Genomic DNA, 21,109 nt, shown 5'->3' on the forward strand with positions numbered 1-21,109 from the left:
TCTGGTCTGCCTCAGGACCAGTCGGAGAACATATCAATTAGACTCAACCAAATTATAAGACATCAGAAACAAACCTACCTCACCCATTGGAACACTAAAACACACACACAGAGCAAAATGCAGTGTTATCTGGCCCTAAACAGACAGTACACTGTGGCCCCCTACCTGACCACAGTGACTGATGTTAGACACAGAGTGTTGTTAACAAAGTACAGACTGAGCGCTCACAGCCTGGCCATAGAAACAGGCCGACATAGGAAGTGATGGCTGCCCCAAGAGGAGCGGCTGTGCCAGCAGTGTGAAGAAGCTGCTGTAGAGACCGAGCAGCACTTCCTCCTACACTGCCCCAAATTCAAAAATATCCGCGAAATATACTTTAGCAAATTTGGCCAAAAACACCCTCATTTTATAAACTCCCATGTAGACCAACTAAAAATATTAATGGGAGAGAGAAAAGAGAGCTCCGTCCTCGCAGCACAATTTATTTCAGCTTGCCACAACATGAGAGGATGACATTCTACACCAGGCCTCACTGTTTGATTGATTAATGATTATTAGTAACCTATAATCCGCTTTATGTAGCTTTTCATTAATTTTAAGGCTTTTTTTATTTTTATATATATATATATATATATATATATTTTTTTTTATATATGTACATATGTATATCTGTATGTTATGTTATATTGTTACAGGTTGATATATGTACATATTGTTCTGATGTTCCATATTGTTATTATCCTAATATTTGTAATACTGTAATGCTTTGGCAACACTGTTTGGACTACCAATAGTCATGCCAATAAAGCTTTTTTGAATTGAATTGAATTGAGAGAGAGAGAGAGAGAGAGAGAGGGAGAGAGAGAGAGAGAGACGGGGTCTAAGGCAGCAGAGACAGAGAGGGAGGGAGGGTGAAGGCGGTGGTATATCTGGAGCCATGGGTGTTGGGGGGTCAGCTGTGTGGGTGTTGATCTTCATCAGGATAATGTGGGTCTGCTGGTTGTCTTCCTTGGCCTGCCCCCAGGTGAAGATATGGTTCCAGAACCGACGCGCCAAAGAACGCAAGCTGACGCGCAGGAAGCAGCCGGCCTCCCAGCAGGCCTCCCAGCCGGCCTCCCAGCCGGCCTCCCAGCAGGCCTCCCAGCAGGCCTCCCAGCAGGCCTCCCAGCAGGCCTCCCAGCAGGCCTCAGGTCTCCCAGCAGGTCTCCCAGCAGGTCTCCCAGCAGGCCTCCCAGCAGGCCTCAGGTCTCCCAGCAGGCCTCAGGTCTCCCAGCAGGCCTCCCAGCAGGTCTCCCAGCAGGTCTCCCAGCAGGCCTCCCAGCAGGCCTCCCAGCAGGCCTCCCAGCAGGCCTCCCAGCAGGCCTCAGGCCTCCCAGCAGGTCTCCCAGCAGGTCTCCCAGCAGGTCTCCCAGCAGGCCTCCCAGCAGGCCTCCGGAACGTCCTCGGACTCGCCCCTGAGGACGCCCCCGGTGCTCCCCGTCCAGTGGTAGCCATGGCAACCACGGGCATCGAAGAGGAGCTGTAGGCAGGAGGCCCCCCATCGCCCCCCCCCCCCTCCTCCTGACATTGAACCTGGATTAGGAACTGAATTCAGTGGGTTCACCGCTCTGACGCGGTGCCATGACAGGGGCGGACATTAGGAACAGTTTTGTGGGACCTGTCTCTTTGCAAAGGGCCTATCTTAGAGGACATCTTAGAGAGGAGAGGGAGCTTTAGTTCATAACAAAGTGAGTCAGCGCCACGCCAGTACGGACAGTCTCAGAGACAATGGCGGCGTCTGATGAGAGTGTTTACAGACCAACAACCATGTTGGGAACGAAGACAGCCAGCGTGTCGATAATCTGTTGGCCAACAGAGTCCAAAGGTCTGGTATCACATTAAGGCATCATAACGACTAACGATTGCCCAACGACGCCTCCGAAAAGCCACATCCTGAACGCATGCGTCAGGATGTGGCTTCACCACTTGATGTAGGGACAAGGACCAAGCACACTTTTAGACACAATAATTTCACATTTGTTTAGAGAGAGAGACAGAGAGGGAGAGAGAGAGAGAGACACAGAGAGAGAGAGACAGAGAGGGAGAGAGAGAGAGAGGCAGAGGGAGAGAGAGACAGAGAGAGAGAGAGAGAGGGAGTGAGAGTGAGCGAGAGAAAGAGAGATAGAGAGGGAGAGAATAAAGTTAAGAGGAACTACAACCATAGAAATGAGAAGTGACACCTTTATTTAACTGGAATCACTAAAATCATTGTTTCAGCACAAATGCTTTTAAGTCACACTACTTGGGAACATTTTCTGCATTAGGTTTTCCCAACACTGATAATGATTGAACCTGGTTGATTTGATGACAGACCTATCAGGATTGGAGTTAGCAAACTTCTTTGATAGCCGCCATCTGCTGCTAATGTTTCGAGAACAAAATGGAGGACCTCAACAGAGACTCATGTGATTTAATGACACAAACTGTGATGGATCATAGCCTATTTTTATACGACGTGAGAATGGTTTTAATAGTATCTGTCAACCTTTGAACCCCCGGTATCGAATAGGACTACTGTGTTTGGTGGCTTGTTAAAATGAATAAATGTGCACTTGAATTCTGTATTCATGCACCCACATAAGTATATATATATATATATATATATATATATATATATATATATATATATATATATATGTTTATTTTTATTTACAGGAACATTTTAGATATTGAAATAATTAAAATAACAAAATACAATAATTAACATGAAGGCAGATGTGATGTAAAGCATAATAAATTATTTAATGTCGGCATAGACAAAATTTCCCCCAGAATGTCCAAAAAGAATGAATGCTGAATCATCAGAACATTGGGGGCCAATGACTTTGCCTTTCAGAAGCCACGATGGGAGTGCCAGTAAAGAAGTTGAAAAGGGCTCCGCGTCCTCCTGGGTGTCGGCAGCTCTCAGGGCCTCGTCCTCCGGGGCTGAGCGTACACACACTCGTCCACATTGGTCTCCAGCGTCCGCCTGGGGCCTGGATTCACCTTCACCTGCCCGTACTCCACCTCCCCTTCCCCCTGCCCTGTCCGCTGCCCTGTCCGCTGCCCCTGACGCTGGAGCACAGAGACGTCTGCGTAGGTTACATCTTCCGCTTCCATGGTGTCTGCGGAGAGGAGAGCAGGACGAATGGAGAGGAAGAGCAAATGAGGAAATGAGAGAATAGAACGCCAAACAATAGTGAGAACCAAACAGAATGACTCTTGGTGTTGAAGTATCGCCTTCCAGAATGACCTCCTAACACCGGTCGGCATTCCGCTACATTCCAGTGTTCGACCGTAACGTTAGGGCGACATTATACTGTACATTATTCTGTACATTGTACTGTACATTAAACTGTACATTGTTAAGGACGCAGCAAAGGGGATTCGTACCTTTTGCGGTTTTGTGCTTTTTTGCGCAGTAGACTCCCAATGCTACTATCAGGAGCAGTACCATCGCTGACAGGGAGCCAGCTATTATAGGGACGAGCTCTGTGACAGAGAAAAGTATGGCATAGTGAAGAATGATATGGACAATATTCATGAATAAATATATATATATATATATATATATATATATATATATATATATATATATATATATATATACACACACATACATACACACACACACTAACGGGTAGGCAGACTATAGCATCATTATCTTCATTATCTTTATGTCTCATTAATTATGGTGGTTATTAAATTCCATGAAATGATTGATTACAGCTATTTATATATATATATATATATATATATGCCTTTTTATTTTTATATCTATGTGCTAGTCTGCTTACCCATTATATTGAAGTTGAATTCCACAGCTGTCTCAGGGCATAATGTATTGTTGTCTCTGTGCACCCACTGTGATATATGTGTTCCATTAGATGTGCAGTTCACATAAATGAACCCTATGGGAGACAATGGTGACCGGTCATGTGATGAATCAACTGCTGTCCAAGCCCCTTGCATTCATTCTCTCAATGTATTTTTCCCTCGCTGGCAACCATTTATACGTACGTACGTACGTACGTACATACAGTAACGGGAATGCAGATTGACCTCATATCTTCACATTTTATCAACATAATGGCTGCTATGTTACCCTTTAATGATTTATCAGCCCTGTATATATAAAGATATCTTTATATCCATATGCAGATATCTACATACATGATGAGAATTATTGTATATATATTTACAGTTAGCAGATTGACATCACTATCTTCACGTCAGCTTTACATAGGCCTAATGGTTTGTGTCCATTTAATCTCCTTACCCGTTTTATTGACATGGTCTGTTGGTCCATCAGTGACCGCTGCCTCAGGGCATAAGGTATTGTTGTCCCTGTGCACCCACTGTGATATATGTGTTCCATTAGATGTGCAGTTCACATGAATGAACCCTATGAGAGACAATGGTGACCGGTCATGTGATGAATCAACTGCTACTGAATCCAAGCTCCCTTCATTCATTTCCCTCGTTGTGTTTGTCACTCACCGTCACACACAGACAAGGTGATGTTAGCCGCGGCGTGGCTGACGTTGTTGCGGACCGAGCAGGAGAGCAGTCCCGACCGGCCCGGCTCCAGAGTGACGTCACTAGCGCTACTCGGTCCGGAGAGGAGACGCGGGTCGTTCAGCGGGAGTCCGTCTAGACTCCAGCTGTAGAGGAGTCCTTCCCCCCCGGCCGAGCAGGACACATTCTGCTGTCCCCGGGACAGACACTCCCGGGACAGGAGGGGAGAGGAGACCGGGGCTAAGGGAAACCGACTGAGGAGGTGAGTCTCACAGGTTGACTGAACAGAAACCTTCTGTTATTCACTCATAAAAACCTAAGTTCATACACTAGAAGAATCCACCTCTTTAACCCCTCTGCTCCCAGACTAACTAGTGTTTACTGGGCTTGACATATTTTATGACTACATACACAAATTGGGCAGTAGCTGAATAAACAGCATTTTCACCCTCAGCACTTCTAAAGTAAAGTAGAGCAACACAGCCCCCTCTTTACATCAAATGTTGACAGCATTAATAACAAATGGGCAGAGGGAACGTTTAAAGAGTAGCTAGAAAAGGCCTTAAAAACATTCACAAAGTACAGTTTATCATGTGACATTACCGATCATGTTAACATGGAGCCTGAAAGCCAACACTGTTTCTATAAGAGCTATGAAGTCAGAGGTTAACGTCTAAATGATCCTTAATGACGTTAATGAATCCTTAATGATGATGAGAGGGAAACAGCAGCAAAAACCGTCTGTTTCCCTCTCATCTTTAACCCTGGTTAAATAACTACTACTACCGAAATAAGATATAGTTACTCACCTTGAATGGTTAAATTACATTTCGTATTTTCTAATTCCGTTCCATTTGCATTATGTACTTCCATTAAGTATTGACCATTGTCTGTCCTGTCAGTGTCCTTTATAGTAAGTATTCCAGTACTGAAATTAAATGAATATTGAATGTTTGTTGTCTGAATGCGGTCTGATAAAATCGTGACACCGTTTTTCTTCAGTGTGTAGTGATCATCTTGTGAGGTCTGAGTAGGCAGCTGGACCTCCACGGTTCCTCCCAGAGAGCCAAAGCACTGGGTCGTGATGTGTGGCTGTGTGGCGTTGCAGAAGGTCTTCACACCTGGAGGTTTACAGAGGACAATAAAACAATACAGGAGATGTATCTCAATGAGATTCACAGACCACCGCTCACTATTACTGTAATAACTCTTATTAACATTACTATAAGAGGGATGGACATTTTGAATACAATGAGTGTCATTGCAGAGAGGAACATTATACTCATATATGTTGAAGGTTCAAACATTTAATATTTCATTAAGTTTTTTGGATTTGATTTAAATAATTTCCATATGATTGTCATGAAAATACCCAACCGTACCCCGAATACACTCGATAATATGTGCTAACACTTTTGTGTTTTGCAATAACAAAGGGGAATTCACATTGTGTGGAAGTCACAAAGCAACAGGCAGAGTAAGGATTATTGAAATTTAACAATAAAAGGACTCAATTTATCCAGAATTTACATACTGTGGCGAACAGCACGGGAAGGACGAGACGGGAGACCAGGTTCAACCGTTTAGTACAACTCTCGCGCCCCTTACACCGCACGACTACGAGTTTGTTTTTATCCGAACGACTACACAAATAGTAGCTCACCTCTACAACGGACACGTCACTCTCGGTGGCGGTGTCAACAATAATGAAAATGAACATGTTAATAGAACACACAACCATATAACATCCCGAACCCATTAACCCCACTTAACCCTAACAACAGAATAAAATAACAAAACCCCTTTTGTCAACTGACAACCCAATTCCCAGAATCCCCGCGGCTCCGGAACATGGCGACCACACCCGTGGTCGCCACAATACGATAAATGATGAATTAGTTTGACCCAACAAATATTGAAAAGCAACTACTTATGAACCAATAGCTAAAAAACTATAGCTGACTAAATGCGATAAAATACATGAAGATTTAAAACAGTTATAATGCCATAAAGATCTCACCATCAGTAACACCAATTAGTAACAGCAGCACAGCCCCCATGTTGAGCATCTCGACCTCAGTGTGGTCTCAGTGGAGTCCAGGACTTGAGCCTGTTTACAGGAACACACACCCCAGCCTATATGAGACCCATATGTCATCGCAAAAGTGGAAGTTGTGCAACCGCTCAGCAAACTTTATATTCACCGCAACCAAACTAAAAGGACCAATACCTTGTTAGGATGAAAACGTTAAACAGTACTGGGTGACTGGGCATCTTCAAAGATCCCATAATAATCTCATAATCCCCTAAAATCAATAATTATTAATAGAAAGAAATTAGGAAATCAATTATGAATTCATGTTAAAATTCTCCCAATAAATACGACTGAGTTGGTGAAATGTTTTCTTGTGTCATTTTAATTTGTTCTCAGTAATGAGATGAATGGGTTGGAACAAAAGCTAAATTGAAGTCTACCGTTATAAAAGCTTTGGTAAGACAGTGAGGAGGGCAGGGTGTTGGAGTTCCAGCCCAAAGGTTCAGGGTCCAAACACCGCTGCAAGAAGCCCTACCTCCCTACTTATTAATATGACTCGGGAAAAAGAATCAGACTAAGTCACTTTGGAGGACAGTGTTTGCTAAATGACTGAACTGAAGGTTAAACCTTAATGTCTCTGTTGTACTGTCAATGAGAAGCAATCTGTTTCATTCTTTGCTGGTGGAGTCTTGCTCGTAAGTCTAGTTGTTAGGGATTGTGTTATCAGGGCAATCTGAGCCATACGGGGGAAGTTAGAGACGGCAGGGAAGCAAAAACAGCAGAAGTGTTTTCCCCATCTCATTGGTTCCCATGAAGCGGCCTTGACTCTATCTGCAGAGGTGTCAGCACTTGAACTATTTGAGTCACAAGTAATGAGGATGTTTCTATTCTATTTTAGGTAAGGTACATTATCCACAAGACTGTCTCTTTTCTTTAACATTTTGGGCATCATAACAATTATTAATTTGAGGTTTTATATTGTGCCCTACTTAAAAGCAATATCAATCAGTTCTTATGTTTCAAGCTTTATCATTTTACTTTGAAAATTAATCTGGACTAGAATAAATCGAGTTGAGAAAATACCAGTCGCCAGTGCTTGTTCTCTCAAAATATATTTACACATTCATCAATATATATTTTAACTGCAAATATATTAAATATGATAACTGAGACTAAAAGGTCTCAGATGTTCATACATTATCTTCGCTGTATATTTAGGTAGAAAAAATGCCAAGGCAAAGGAACGTGGTCAATTTTGACCGAAATGGAAGTGGCGTAGGTTAGCCGCTATGGGGCAGTATTGCATTGTAAACGTGTCATGTTCTCCATTTGTATAGCAATCGATTAACAATTACACTAGAGCATTTTCAGGAAATGTAAACATAAATTGTTGACTATGAAGACTGCACACATGCATCCAAGCAAGTTACACATGCAGAATAGTATAAAACACATACCTAGTTATTCTATGTTAAGAGTTACGCAGGCTTTCAGGGATCAAGCTATCACAAGTATTTGATTGTTTCAGTTTCTATCCATGACACAGGAAGCCACCGTGGACAACAAAGGAGGAAAAAATAGACACTATTAATAATAAAAATAATAGTTGAGATTTGATGAATGACGGAAACTACACGGTTTAAACTGAACGGCTTGATGAACATAAACATGAATATAACAATGGCTGAATAAACATTGACATTTTCAAAGGAGTTCAACGAAGTGGCCTTTCAGATGCAGAGAGAGAAGTGTCCCTGGCAGGTCAAAGGTCAGTGGGCTGATGGCCCTCTGTCTAAAGCGCTGTCCGCGTCCTCCTGGGTGTTGGCAGCTCTCAGGGCCTCGTCCTCCGGGGCTGAGCGGTCACACACTCGTCCACATTGGTCTCCAGCGTCCGCCCGGGGCCTGGAGCCACCTCGACCGGCCCGTACTCCACCTCACTCTCCCCCTGCCCTCCCGGTCGCCCCGGAGACGTTTATGTACGGCACATCATCATCTACTTCCATGGAGGACAGCGCGATGTCTGAACAAACAGAACATTAGACAATGAGAAAACGGCACAGGAAGTAAAGTTTGTGTTTAACAGTTGACCCAAAGAGACACTTGGTACCTCGAGGTCTGGAGGTTTTCTTCTTCTTTAGGGCCCAGTAGACTCCTAATGCTACTAGGGGCAACAGCACCACCGCCAGAGAACGAGCGATGAAAGGGATGGGGTCTGTCACAAGGAAAAGAATGGCACAGAGAACAAACATTTATGAATACATATTGATATCATATATGTATACATATAGGTCTGCTTTCCATTCATATTGACGCCTCTAGCTTCTAACTCGCTGCATAAGGTATTGTTGTCCCTGTGCACCCACATACATACATACATACATACATACAAACATACATACATACATACATACATACATACATACATACATACATACATACATACATACAGTAACGGGAATGCAGACTGACCTCATATCTTCACATTTTATCAACATAATGGTTGCTATGTTACCCTTTAATGATTTATCAGCCCTGTATATATAAAGATATCTTTATATCCATATGCGAATATCTACATACATAATGAGAATTATTGTATATATATTTACAGTTAACAGATTGACATCACTATCTTCACGTCAGATTTACATAGGCCTAATGGCAGTGTTGGGAAAGTTCACTTTCTTCGTGAACTAGTTCAAAGATCAGTTCACAAATCTTAAAATGAACTAGTTCAGTTAAACGTTCATAATTCAAAATTTTGAACTAAGTTACATTTACATTTACATTTAGGGCATTTAGCAGACGCTTTTATCCAAAGTGACTTACAATAAGTGCATTTGTTACAATAAGTACATTTGTCATAAGAAGTGAAACAATATATCGCTGTCGGTACAGTAAAGACGTTCATAGAACCAAGTGCACAGTTCACAGTTCCAAAAAATGAACTAGTTCATAGTTCTTTTTTTCAATATGTTGCTGTGAGCTTTTCGTTTTTTTCCGGTATTTTGAACATTGAGCCCCCTTTGTGGTTTGTCTGGGATGATATAGAGTGGTTGAATCAAGTATCGTAGTGAAATACGGTTTCTATCGTGTTTTATTGCACATTTAGCGCATTTTGTAAATCCCATTGATTTCTGTTGGAAGACTCATTACTCGTTGGCCGGAAACGGAAAGGGGGGGTGTTCACGTTTGGTTGTAGTCTTTTCGCTCGGTTATAGCCCTACTGATGAGACGGAGAACCGAGCGAAAAGACTACAACCAAACGTGAACAGCCCCCCTTTCCGTTTCCGGCCAACAAGCAATGATTCTATGAGATATTCTAGTCCGCTGAGCTATGAGCCAGAGAGAGCTAACGTTATGGATTGTACATATTTATAATTCGAAATTCGTTTCAGCCTTTATACCACAGATACGCTAGGGTCTATAGCATATAACCGCGTTGTCTGATTACAGTTTAATTCATTTTCCACAATTGAACAGCTCTCGTTTCGAAGAATAATCACCGTGCCATTCGTTTCAATGGGAATCGCGCCGGTCTCTACTTTCAAAATAAAGTGAACATATTTATAATTTGAAATTCGTCCCGGCCTTTATACGACAGATACCATAGGGTCTGTAGCATAAAACCGCATTTATCATATATTTATGTGGTAGTCTGCTTACCCATTATATTGAAGTTGAATTCCACAGCTGCCGTAGGTGTTGGGGCAAAATAACCTGCTGAGCACATCACATGTACATTATAAATATAGCTAACTCCTACCTTAGCTTAATGAGCACATCACATGGCAGTCACCTTATAATATAGTCAACTTTTAACACATAACACATACATGAGAATATAGTCAGGTCAGGGCCGGAGCCAGGGCCCCGTGTCTCCTCCCGGCAGATAGTAGACACTCAGACAATGCACCAGTCATCCTCAAGGACGGGAGGACCACAACGGATGAATGCTCTGAAACTCTCCCCCGTAAGGAGGAACACAAGAAGATATACATGCATACACTAGAGCCTGGGAACCAAGGTCAAGTAAAAACACACAGAACCACACACATCTCAAACGCACACACCTCATCACGAGGAGATACAGCATAAAACTGTATCACTCTGAGACTCTTCACTTTCTTCCGAAGCAGACCTTCCACGGAGGCGAAGCTCCGGACGAACCATCAGCGCTGATTAGGGACTTAGACATATTCGATTTCTCACGCTTATGACTCTGTATAACCGTTGCCACTTTACTTAATAAATCCAAGGTCCTCGTGCCGATAGACTTTATTACCTCTCCGTCTCATTTTATCTGGTCCAGTAACTAGACAGACCGTTTTTCCCAACAAATTGGTGACCCCGACGTGATTTTTTCTGAATTGGACCGCAACTGGGAAACGAGAGACGGAGAGCGGCACGGCCTCGGGACCCCGGAGAACCGGACCGATTCCTGCAGTCTCACCTCGCGATCGCCCAACAAAAGGTAGGCAGAACCTGTTGATAAAATCCAAACTCTGCATAGTTATATAGGAACCACATTAGGAGATGAGACTGTGAGAACGGTTCGCTACGGGATATCTCGTGGGGACTAATAGGACTGCACCCCAGCATTTCCCCGTAAAACCCGATTGACCCCGAATGCGTGACACATCGAATATCGGCTCGTTGCATGGTGAAAGAATACCCTCGAGACCATAGGGCCTATAAGAATCGGTCAGTGATACAAGACTACCGATGGCCAGATGGAATATATGCCTGAGCCATTGAGTGGACTCAGAGGGATGCCTGGGCCGGGTTCGGAACCCAGATGGAATATATGCCTGAGCCATTGAGTGGACTCAGAGGGATGCCTGGGCCGGGTTCGGAACCCAGATGGAATATATGCCTGAGCCATTGAGTGGACTCAGAGGGATGCCTGGGCCGGGTTCGGAACCCAGATGGAATATATGCCTGAGCCATTGAGTGGACTCAGAGGGATGCCTGGGCCGGGTTCGGAACCCAGATGGAATAATCTGTGTATTAAATAATTCTATGTGGTGAGAAGTTTAGAGTCCTTTATCAGGGTTAAAGTCCCTTTGCAAAGGAAACAGTGTGTGTATGCGCGAGAATAAGAGAGAGAGAGACGGAGTGGCTGTGTGTGTGTGTGTGTGTGTGTGTGTGTGTAAGAGGCCCAGAGAGAGAGAAAGAAAGAGAGCGAGCGTATTTTTGGGCCGGCTAAAATATGGAAATATGTGTGCAACGCTTGCTTGCTTTGCTATGCTTAACGCTATTCTGCTGTGTCTGATGATTGTGGGTGCGGGACACAGAATGAGAAGTCTGTCGATATGTTTCTGGGTGCGTCTGCGAGAAAGAGGGAATCTGTGAGTGAATCAGTGGGTGTGTATGCGTGATCCGCTCTATCTTTGTCCGTTAAAACGGGTAAATGTAGGAATAGATAGATTGATAATAATGAATAAATGTCTCTCTGACGTATTGCGTTGCTCTATGGCGTAACCAGCGGAAATAGATAAATTGACAATGATAAATAACCTTTTTTACTGTGTCGCTTCAATTTACTGTTTGAACCGTTAAAACTAGACCTAGACAAGTTGACAAGGATAAATGATATCTCTTTTACTGTGTTTCTTTGAATTACTGCCGGACCTGTCGCATAGATAAACCACAATACTAAACAACATCTCTTTGCCGCGTTGGTTGACGGTTTAGTCTGATTGACGCAGATTAATCAATAAAGATAGATAACGATTATTGGCTATAAAGAATATCTGGATGTATTGAATAACGTCTATAGGCCCTGTTGTTGTTTTTTGCTTCCCTCCCCCCTGTTTTTTCCTCCTTTTTCTCGTTCTCCTCCTCCAAGAGTGACAAAAGTTACCCCCTAGTCTCTCATCCGCTCTTGTGTGTTAGACAGGCCACACAGAGTTATAGCATCAGGGCCGCCATTTTTTGAGTTCTCTCGCTCAGTCCGAAGCCACACCTCCCCCTCCGCCAAAAGTTTAGCCACTCCAACCTTACCCTTCCCCAGCCATAGCGCCCCCTACCACTCCAACCTTGCCCTTCCCCAACTAGACTGCCCCCTGCTGGACCACTCCAACCTTACCCTTCCCCAGCCATAGCGCCCCCTACCACTCCAACCTTGCCCTTCCCCAACTAGACTGCCCCCTGCTGGACCACTCCAACCTTACCCTTCCCCAGCCATAGCGCCCCCTACCACTCCAACCTTGCCCTTCCCCAACTAGACTGCCCCCTACTGGACCACTCCAACCTTACCCTTCCCCAACCACAGCGCCCCCCACTGGACAACTCCAACCTTACCCTTCCCAAGCCACAGCGCCCCCCACCGGACCACTCCAACCTTGCCCTTCCCCAACTAGACTGCCCCCTGCTGGACCACTACAACCTTACCCTTCCCCAACCACCGTGCCCCCCACTGGACAACTCCAACCTTGCCCTTCCCCAACTAGACTGCCCCCTGCTGGACCACTCCAACTTTACCCTTCCCCAACCACCGTGCCCCCCACTGGACCACTCCAACCTTACCCTTCCCCAACTAGACTGCCCCCTGCTGGACCACTCCAACCTTGCCCTTCCCTAACTAGACTGCCCCCCACTGGACAACGCCAACCTTACCCTTCCCAAGCCACAGCGCCCCTATTGGACCACTCCAACCTTACCCTTCCCCAACTAGACTGCCCCCTACCGGACCACTCCAACCTTGCCCTTCCCCAACTAGACTGCCCCCCACCGGACCACTCCAACCTTGCCCTTCCCCAACTAGACTGCCCCCTGCTGGACCACTACAACCTTACCCTTCCCCAACCACCGTGCCCCCCACTGGACAACTCCAACTCTTACCCTTCCCCAACCACAGCGCCCCCCACCGGACCACTCCAACCTTGCCCTTCCCCAACTAGACTGCCCCCTGCTGGACCACTACAACCTTACCCTTCCCCAACCACCGTGCCCCCCACTGGACAACTCCAACCTTGCCCTTCCCCAACTAGACTGCCCCCTGCTGGACCACTCCAACTTTACCCTTCCCCAACCACCGTGCCCCCCACTGGACCACTCCAACCTTACCCTTCCCCAACTAGACTGCCCCCTGCTGGACCACTCCAACCTTGCCCTTCCCTAACTAGACTGCCCCCCACTGGACAACGCCAACCTTACCCTTCCCAAGCCACAGCGCCCCTATTGGACCACTCCAACCTTACCCTTCCCCAACTAGACTGCCCCCTACCGGACCACTCCAACCTTGCCCTTCCCCAACTAGACTGCCCCCTGCTGGACCACTCCAACTCTTACCCTCCCCCAACCACAGCGCCCCCCCACTGGACAACGCCAACCTTACCCTTCCCCAACCACAGCGCCCCCCACCGGACCACTCCAACCTTACCCTTCCCAAGCCACAGCGCCCCCCACTGGACAACTCCAACCTTACCCTTCCCCAACTAGACTGCCCCCCACTGGACAACGCCAACCTTACCCTTCCCAAGCCACAGCGCCCCTATTGGACCACTCCAACCTTGCCCTTCCCCAACTAGACTGCCCCCTGCTGGACCACTCCAACCTTGCCCTTCCCTAACTAGACTGCCCCCCACTGGACAACATCAATACCAATCCAACCCCGACTCTCGATCACCCCCTGCTAGAAGAATTATCCCGGTGAATAATAAAGATAAAAAGACAAACCTCCCCGCACCCGGCCTCCAGTGCAAAGGCGTCCACGACCCCGACCACCCCCACACCAGGCTGCTAAGGAACGGCGAACACACCCACCATGTCGGACGAGCAACGGACCAGAGCGGTGGGCTGGTTGTGCCTCAACGCTGAACCGGGAAAAATATTGAAAGGCCAAGACCGGAAGAAATGGGAGAACCGATGTGATGTCTACATTAAAACCTGGCAGAAAGAGGGCGTGATCCGAATGGGACCCCTCGACCACACCGGCCGGGCCGCCATACACGCGTACATTGGCAGCCAGTATGAGCGGGCAAAGGTCCGTCGCGACAACGCCGGAGCCAAGACGGGACGAACGGATGCACTCGAAACCCAAGACCGGAAAAGACAAAAGAGAATCTTAGTATTAAAAGCATTGGCCTCTTGCCTCCCGCCCCACACCCTAAAACCAGCCCCCTCCTCCAGGAATCCCTTCCTAACGGACCAAGTAACCCCTACCCAACCGAGCCTGACAGCTTCACCTTATCCCTCCCTACCGAAGGCCGATGAGCAGGCCCGCCCACCTCCGTACAACCACTCCCTCCCCTATGCCCCGACCGACTTCCAGGTTCCCGGGTCCCCCCATCTCATGTGCCCAGTTATCGAAATAACCCACGCCACATCTCAGTCCCCGGTCACGGTGACCTGGCAAAGACCCCCCCCCCCGGAACCGGAACGAGCCAAAGAAGGGGTCCACTTCACAAGGACAAACCACCCACAAAGCAAGGAAAGCCCGAAGCTGACAACAGCTCCCTCCCCATGCCCGATGATACCAGGAAGGACCGGGCCATTGGGGCAAGAACCATCCAGCACCGAGAACTGGACACCCCCCTCCTCCAGCTACAGCCAAGCCCAGGCCCCCGAAACCAGGCCAACAACACCAGGGGAAGCCCAACCGGAAGCAGAAAGGATGCGTACGCGGATCGGCGTACCTGGCGCCAACACATTGGACTTGGCCTCCTTCCTGATCAACCTATCGTCTAAAGAAGAAGAAACGGAAGTGACAGTAGCAACAACAGAAATGAGAAGACACTCCGGGATTCCCCAGGGGAGACACGGAAGACACGAGGAAAGAGACGAAAGAGGTGAAGAAGACGCAGACACCGTGGAGTGGGACCCAGTGGGAACGAGATGGAAAGAAGAAGCGCTGGAAAGAATGTCCCTCGGCATCGAGACAGAAGTCCATCTCCTGTCTCGACAGCTGCGGGAAAGGAGCGAAGGCAGAGATCAGAGGTGGGGAAGAGGCGCAATCCACAGGACAATTGGCCCGGGCAGATCACAAGCCCGAAGTACCGCAACCCCGATCGCGACCCTGGCCATCACCAGCACTCCACAAGCTGGCCCCCCGACACAACGGAGCCAAGCCCTCGACCGCCGGACGAACCGCGACCTGGATGAGGGTCCAGGACTGATGTTCCCACTAATGGACACCCCTGCAGGACGAGCGATGTACGTTCCCTGGACCCACCGCGACCTCAAGGGACTAGTGGAAGACCTTCCCCCGATCAAACAGGGGGCGGGCAAGTGGATCAGAAACCTCGAGCGACTGACCACAGCTGACCGGCTCACCATGGGGGACATCCGAGCGGTCCTCATGAGAGGAGAAGGACCCCGGGCAGTGAACGACGTGGAAACCGCAGCCAGAACCACCAGAGAACCGGACGACTCCCCTTTCGACCCCTTCCGCCCCATATGGTGGGAGGCCCTGAGGGGCCTATACCCCCCTCAGAACTCAGCAGCATGCATGACCGGCCTGAAAAGAAAACCCAGTGAATCAGCGGGCGAATACCTCACAAGAGCCACTGAACGATGGAAAGACGGATTCGGAACCCGACCAGGAGCCTCCGCCGCCACCGAGGCCATGTTCCGGATCGCGGTTGAGACGGGTCTCTGCACCAAGACCCGCGAAGGCCTCAAAACAGTGATTGGACTCGGAAGAATGAACGCCATGGACTGGGAGGAGGCCATTACACACCACGTGAACCTGGAGCAAGAACGGGAGGACGAGGACGTCAAAGAAGACCGCGACCTGAGGAAACGACTCTTGCGCATGGACGTCAAGAAAGCAACCCAGGAACACAACCGGGACAAGAAGGAGTCCAACAAAGACCACGCCTCCGAGATCATGCCCCTCGAAGTGGCCACGCCTCCGGCCCCGCTGCCTGCCCCCAACCCCTTGGTACAGCCCAGCGGACCCCCTCCGACCCAGATGCAAGCCCCTCCCGCTCAAGCATGGGGGCCCCAGTCCCCGCCGTACCCGTACCCGTACCCGTACCCATCGTATCCATACCCCACACACCCACCCTCGAACCCAGCAACACAGACGGGACCCGGGATGTATCAGAACCAACAGTCCAAACAAAGAGGCGGATTCAAATGGAGAGGAAGAGGCCGGACCCCAAACACAAACCCCCGGTCCTACCCCTGCTTCATTTGTGGGCTCATGGGACACTGGGCGAAGGAGTGCCCCCAAGCGGGACAGCCAGCGATGCAACACGACCAACAGGATCATCAGCAGCAACCCGGCCCGACCCGCGGTAACCCTGGAAATGGACCGACACATGCCTCAAACCCCGGGACCCCGATGTACCCTCTCTGGGAGGACCCGGGATACAACGGCCAATATTGACGGGACCCGAGAGCCTCGAGAGGGACCCAGGTGGTGAACCTGGGAACGGGAGCCCCAATGGTGGACGGACTCGTAAACCAAACACCAATTCGTTTCATGGTCGACACCGGAGCCACAGTATCCACCATCGGGGACCTGAACCATGAAATCCCGCCCCTCTCCACTCGAACCCTGACTACCATGGGGTTCTCGGGAATAGAAAAGACCAACCCCTTCACCACCCCCTTGCCGCTCACCATCCTGGGACAAACCTTCTACCACTCCCTCCTATATGCCCCCAAGTGTCCCACCAACCTCATGGGTAGAGACATCCTGAGCAAAATCAACTGCCTCATCAGCTGTTCCCCCGAAGGGACTACAATGACGACAGAAGCCGACCAACCGCTCCAGATGATGCTGGTGCATGAACCCCCGCCCCGAAGCCCCCCGTCAGACGTATATTGGATCCGGAACATGACTACCCCGGACGGATTCAAGCCCCTAGAAGAAACATACCGAGAGTGGGCCCCCTGGATCCATCAACAGGGGGACTTCTACCCACCGCACGACCCCCTCCACACGACCCTCAATGTCCTTCGAGACCCAGACGAAAGCTACGACGAACAATGGAGACGCACCATGGAGGGAACCGGCCAGAAGTGCCTCTACGAAACAATGTTCATCGGACCTGAGGGGGTGGCGGCCCTCACCCTTCTCACCCCGGATCAAGAATATTGGTACCGCCTCAAACCCGAGTCCCGACCACACGTGACCCTGGCAGTAGCCAAGCACCACACGGCTATGAAGCTGGGGCCCATGGTCTGCCGAGCGACTCAAGTACGAGAGTGGGCCCCCACCGACAACCCACACATTCACCTAGCCCCTGACAAAGGCTTGATCCGGGTCTCCTTCCCCCAAACGGCCTCCTGGGGGGTGGCAGAACGAGTGGAGTGCGACCGACCGCTCGCCCCGGAGGAGGTCGACACCCCCAGCCCCCTGGAAGCCGAAGACCCCGACGTAAAGATCATGCTAGACGGCCTCCCTCAGAATCTCTGGGCCACCGGCGCCTACGACATGGGGTTTACCCCCCAACACAACATCCAAATACCTCTCAAACCCGATCAAACCCCGATTCATCAGCCCCAATACAAGGTCAGACCCGAGGCAGAAGCAGGGATCACTGCCACCATACAGGGACTCAAAGAGGTAGGAGTGCTCCGGCCCTCTCAGTCCCTTTGGAACACCCCGATTCTCCCAGTGAAGAAGGCGGACGGACTCACGTGGAGGATGGCCCATGATCTCCGCCTAATAAACGACGCCACGGAAGGACCCCCCGAGAGGGTGCCAAACCCGCAGGTGGCGCTCCACGTGGTTAACCCCGACCACCTCTGGTTCTCTGCAATAGACCTGGCCAACGCCTTCTTCTGCATCCCCCTGAACAAAGACTCACAAGACATCTTCTCTTTTACCTGGAGGGGAGAAAAACTCACCTACACCCGAATGCCACAGGGGTACCGATCGACCCCCACCATATTCAACGACTGTGTGCGGAAGGACCTCAAGGACACTGTACTTCCCGACGGAGTGGTTATGGTTCAATATGTAGACGACATCCTGCTCGCCACGCGTACCAGACAAACCTGTGTGGATGCTACCAAGACCCTGCTCGAAACCCTAGGGAAAGCAGGGTACAAGGTCAAGCGGCCCAAACTACAGGCTGTCCGGCCCAGGGTGAAATTCCTGGGGAGGCTGATCGGAGAAGATACCAGAGACATGACCCAGGATACCCGAGAAACCATCCTGAATTACCCAAAACCCGCCACGGTTCGGCAAATGTTGGCCTTCCTGGGCCTGTGCAACTACAGCCGCCAGTACCTCCCGGAATTCACAGAGCGAACGTCCGAACTCCGCCAGATGGTCACCACAGCCGGGGCCCGAAACCTACGGGCCCCGCTGGAGTGGGACTCAGGAAAAGACACCGCCTTCCATCAGCTGAAACAGGCCCTCCACTCAGCCGCCGCCCTCCAAGCCCCCGACTATACGGCCCCCTTCCATCTGGACGTCACACAGAGAAACGGAAATGTAGCGGCCACCCTCTGGCAGGCAAAGCCCGGCACCCGAAGGATCCTCCTCTATCACAGCTCGGCCCTACCCACTCCGGGCCTAGGACTCCCTCACTGTGCCAGACATCTCATGGCCATCGCCATCGCCCTACGGAAGACACAGTTCCTCACCATGAACAACCCCACGGTAGTGCACACCACCCACGGAGTCAAGGCTGCAGTGGGGAGCTCACTCTTCACCCTGTCGGCTGCCATTACCCAGATCCGGTTGACCGAGGCCCTGACAGATCCCTCGGTGAGCTACTCAACAAAAGGAGTAAATATGACCGGAGAGTATCCCGCAGACACAGACGGCACCCCCCACAACTGCGCGCCTCGCATCCTGTCGGAACTCCGAGCACGACCAGACCTCCAAGGGACCCTCCCTCGCCCTGCAGCCTCTGACTTTGAGGACGAGCTCCCCTACACACTCCCAACCTACGCCTCCGAAGAGACACTCCCAGCCCCCGCCGACGACTGTGTCCCCGCCGAGCCGGACATCTACCCGTGAGTGCGAGTGGCCTCTGCAGATGCACGGCCCCGGCGTCCTGTTTCCATCACCGTCGGCTGACACCCCACCGCAACACCCCTTCCCTCTTCCCCCCCCCCGCCTGTGACGTGCTAGTAACCTCTCCAGGTGGGCTGCCCCATTCCCGTCCCCGCCAACGGCATCACCCCCCTCCCACCTGAAGCACCCACGACGCCCGGACCAGGGATCTGCGTTCCGGTACCAGGGGCTGCGGCCCGCTCCCTTAAGGCTTGAGGGCACCCCTGGCTGTATTCGCTTCTGTACGCTTCACTGTTTTTAGCCGCTCCCATATCTATGCCCGCGTCTACGCAACCGACGCCGGGAACGTAAATGTTGTTGTTTATATCGCTGTCCCACTAGATGGAGCTCGGGGATTCACACGGGCGAGATTCCAGGGGCCTTGATTGCCCGTTTATCAGACGAGGTCCTGAGCGCAGTTGAATAAAAGGGTCTAATGCTCAGGTGGCGCCTTGCGACCACCTGCCCATGATGACGCTCAGGACTATTCCATGGTTTCAGTTGTTCCCGTGCCCCGGGCCTACCCTGGATGCCCCATGCGTGTGATTGCTTGTGGTAACACGACCAGTCAACTCCTCCTCACATCCTTAGTGTGTGGTCTTCTAGGGATGGGTTGAGGGGGATTGCCATTCGTTATCTGCCTCATATCTTCGCTATTATTTAGGGACACGTTTCGTGGTTACATTTCTTTCCTGTGATCGTTAGTGTATTTGTGATTGTTGCGTTTATATTGTTATTGTTTAATAATGTTATGATGGTAGTCCCGCGCTGGAGTCCTATCCCTCGTACCCCTAATGAGTAAAAGTCGTCTTGCGACGACTTGAGGGGGATATGTTGGGGCAAAATAACCTGCTGAGCACATCACATGTACATTATAAATATAGCTAACTCCTACTTTAGCTTAATGAGCACATCACATGGCAGTCACCTTATAATATAGTCAACTTTTAACACATAACACATACATGAGAATATAGTCAGGTCAGGGCCGGAGCCAGGGCCCCGTGTCTCCTCCCGGCAGATAGTAGACACTCAGACAATGCACCAGTCATCCTCAAGGACGGGAGGACCACAACGGATGAATGCTCTGAAACTCTCCCCCGTAAGGAGGAACACAAGAAGATATACATGCATACACTAGAGCCTGGGAACCAAGGTCAAGTAAAAACACACAGAACCACACACATCTCAAACGCACACACCTCATCACGAGGAGATACAGCATAAAACTGTATCACTCTGAGACTCTTCACTTTCTTCCGAAGCAGACCTTCCACGGAGGCGAAGCTCCGGACGAACCATCAGCGCTGATTAGGGACTTAGACATATTCGATTTCTCACGCTTATGACTCTGTATAACCGTTGCCACTTTACTTAATAAATCCAAGGTCCTCGTGCCGATAGACTTTATTACCTCTCCGTCTCATTTTATCTGGTCCAGTAACTAGACAGACCGTTTTTCCCAACATAGGGCATAATGTATTGTTGTCTCAGTGCACCCACTGTGATATATGTGTTCCATTAGATGTGCAGTTCACATAAATGAACCCTATGGGAGACAATGGTGACCG

The 21,109-nt window shown here is 49.4% G+C and overlaps 2 protein-coding genes across 9 annotated transcripts in view; both read right to left on the minus strand.

The window, feature by feature from the left end:
* Positions 1 to 2,757: 2,757 nt before the first annotated feature.
* LOC307091606 (uncharacterized protein) lies at positions 2,758 to 6,810 on the minus strand. Of its 5 annotated transcripts, none has more exons than XM_079759239.1 (7): positions 6,557 to 6,810; positions 5,346 to 5,657; positions 4,519 to 4,776; positions 4,298 to 4,423; positions 3,884 to 3,929; positions 3,412 to 3,510; positions 2,758 to 3,143 (listed from the first exon to the last, which is right to left on the minus strand). In XM_079759239.1, the coding sequence occupies exons 1-7, from the start codon at positions 6,603 to 6,605 to the stop codon at positions 2,777 to 2,779; spliced, it is 1,257 nt and encodes a 418-aa protein (XP_079615365.1). In that variant the 5' UTR covers positions 6,606 to 6,810; the 3' UTR covers positions 2,758 to 2,776. The 5 variants fall into 5 exon arrangements, with proteins under 5 accessions (XP_079615365.1, XP_079615366.1, XP_079615368.1 ...); XM_079759240.1 differs by having other exon boundaries at positions 3,816 to 3,929; positions 6,557 to 6,804; XM_079759242.1 differs by lacking the exon at positions 6,557 to 6,810 and adding an exon at positions 6,200 to 6,291.
* Positions 6,811 to 7,786: 976 nt separating this feature from the next.
* The window catches only part of LOC307091612 (uncharacterized protein), a 43,447-nt gene continuing 30,124 nt past the window's right edge, over positions 7,787 to 21,109 (minus strand). For 3 of the 4 annotated variants that reach the window (XM_079759248.1, XM_079759247.1, XM_079759249.1), the window contains 3 exons: positions 10,238 to 10,294; positions 8,679 to 8,783; positions 7,787 to 8,591 (listed from right to left, as the gene is read on the minus strand). In XM_079759248.1, the coding sequence (XP_079615374.1) occupies positions 8,506 to 8,591; positions 8,679 to 8,783; positions 10,238 to 10,294 (248 nt within the window). In that variant the 3' untranslated portion in view covers positions 7,787 to 8,505. The remainder of the gene's footprint in view (positions 8,592 to 8,678; positions 8,784 to 10,237; positions 10,295 to 21,109) is intronic. The other variant, XM_079759250.1, reaches the window with a different exon arrangement.

The sequence above is a fragment of the Pollachius pollachius genome (assembly GCF_949987615.1).
Source record: "Pollachius pollachius genome assembly, contig: scaffold_84, whole genome shotgun sequence".
NCBI classification, from domain to species: domain Eukaryota; kingdom Metazoa; phylum Chordata; class Actinopteri; order Gadiformes; family Gadidae; genus Pollachius; species Pollachius pollachius.

Excerpts from the sequence above, each read along its gene's own strand:
- LOC307091606 (XM_079759239.1), bottom strand. The coding sequence starts at position 6,605 with ATGCTCAACATGGGGGCTGTGCTGCTGTTACTAATTGGTGTTACTGAT. Across the intron at positions 4,777-5,345 it reads ATGTAATTTAACCATTCAAG|CCCCGGTCTCCTCTCCCCTC; the intron begins GTGAGTAACTAT and ends GGTTTCCCTTAG. Across the intron at positions 3,930-4,297 it reads AGACCATGTCAATAAAACGG|GGTTCATTTATGTGAACTGC; the intron begins GTAAGGAGATTA and ends TGTCTCCCATAG.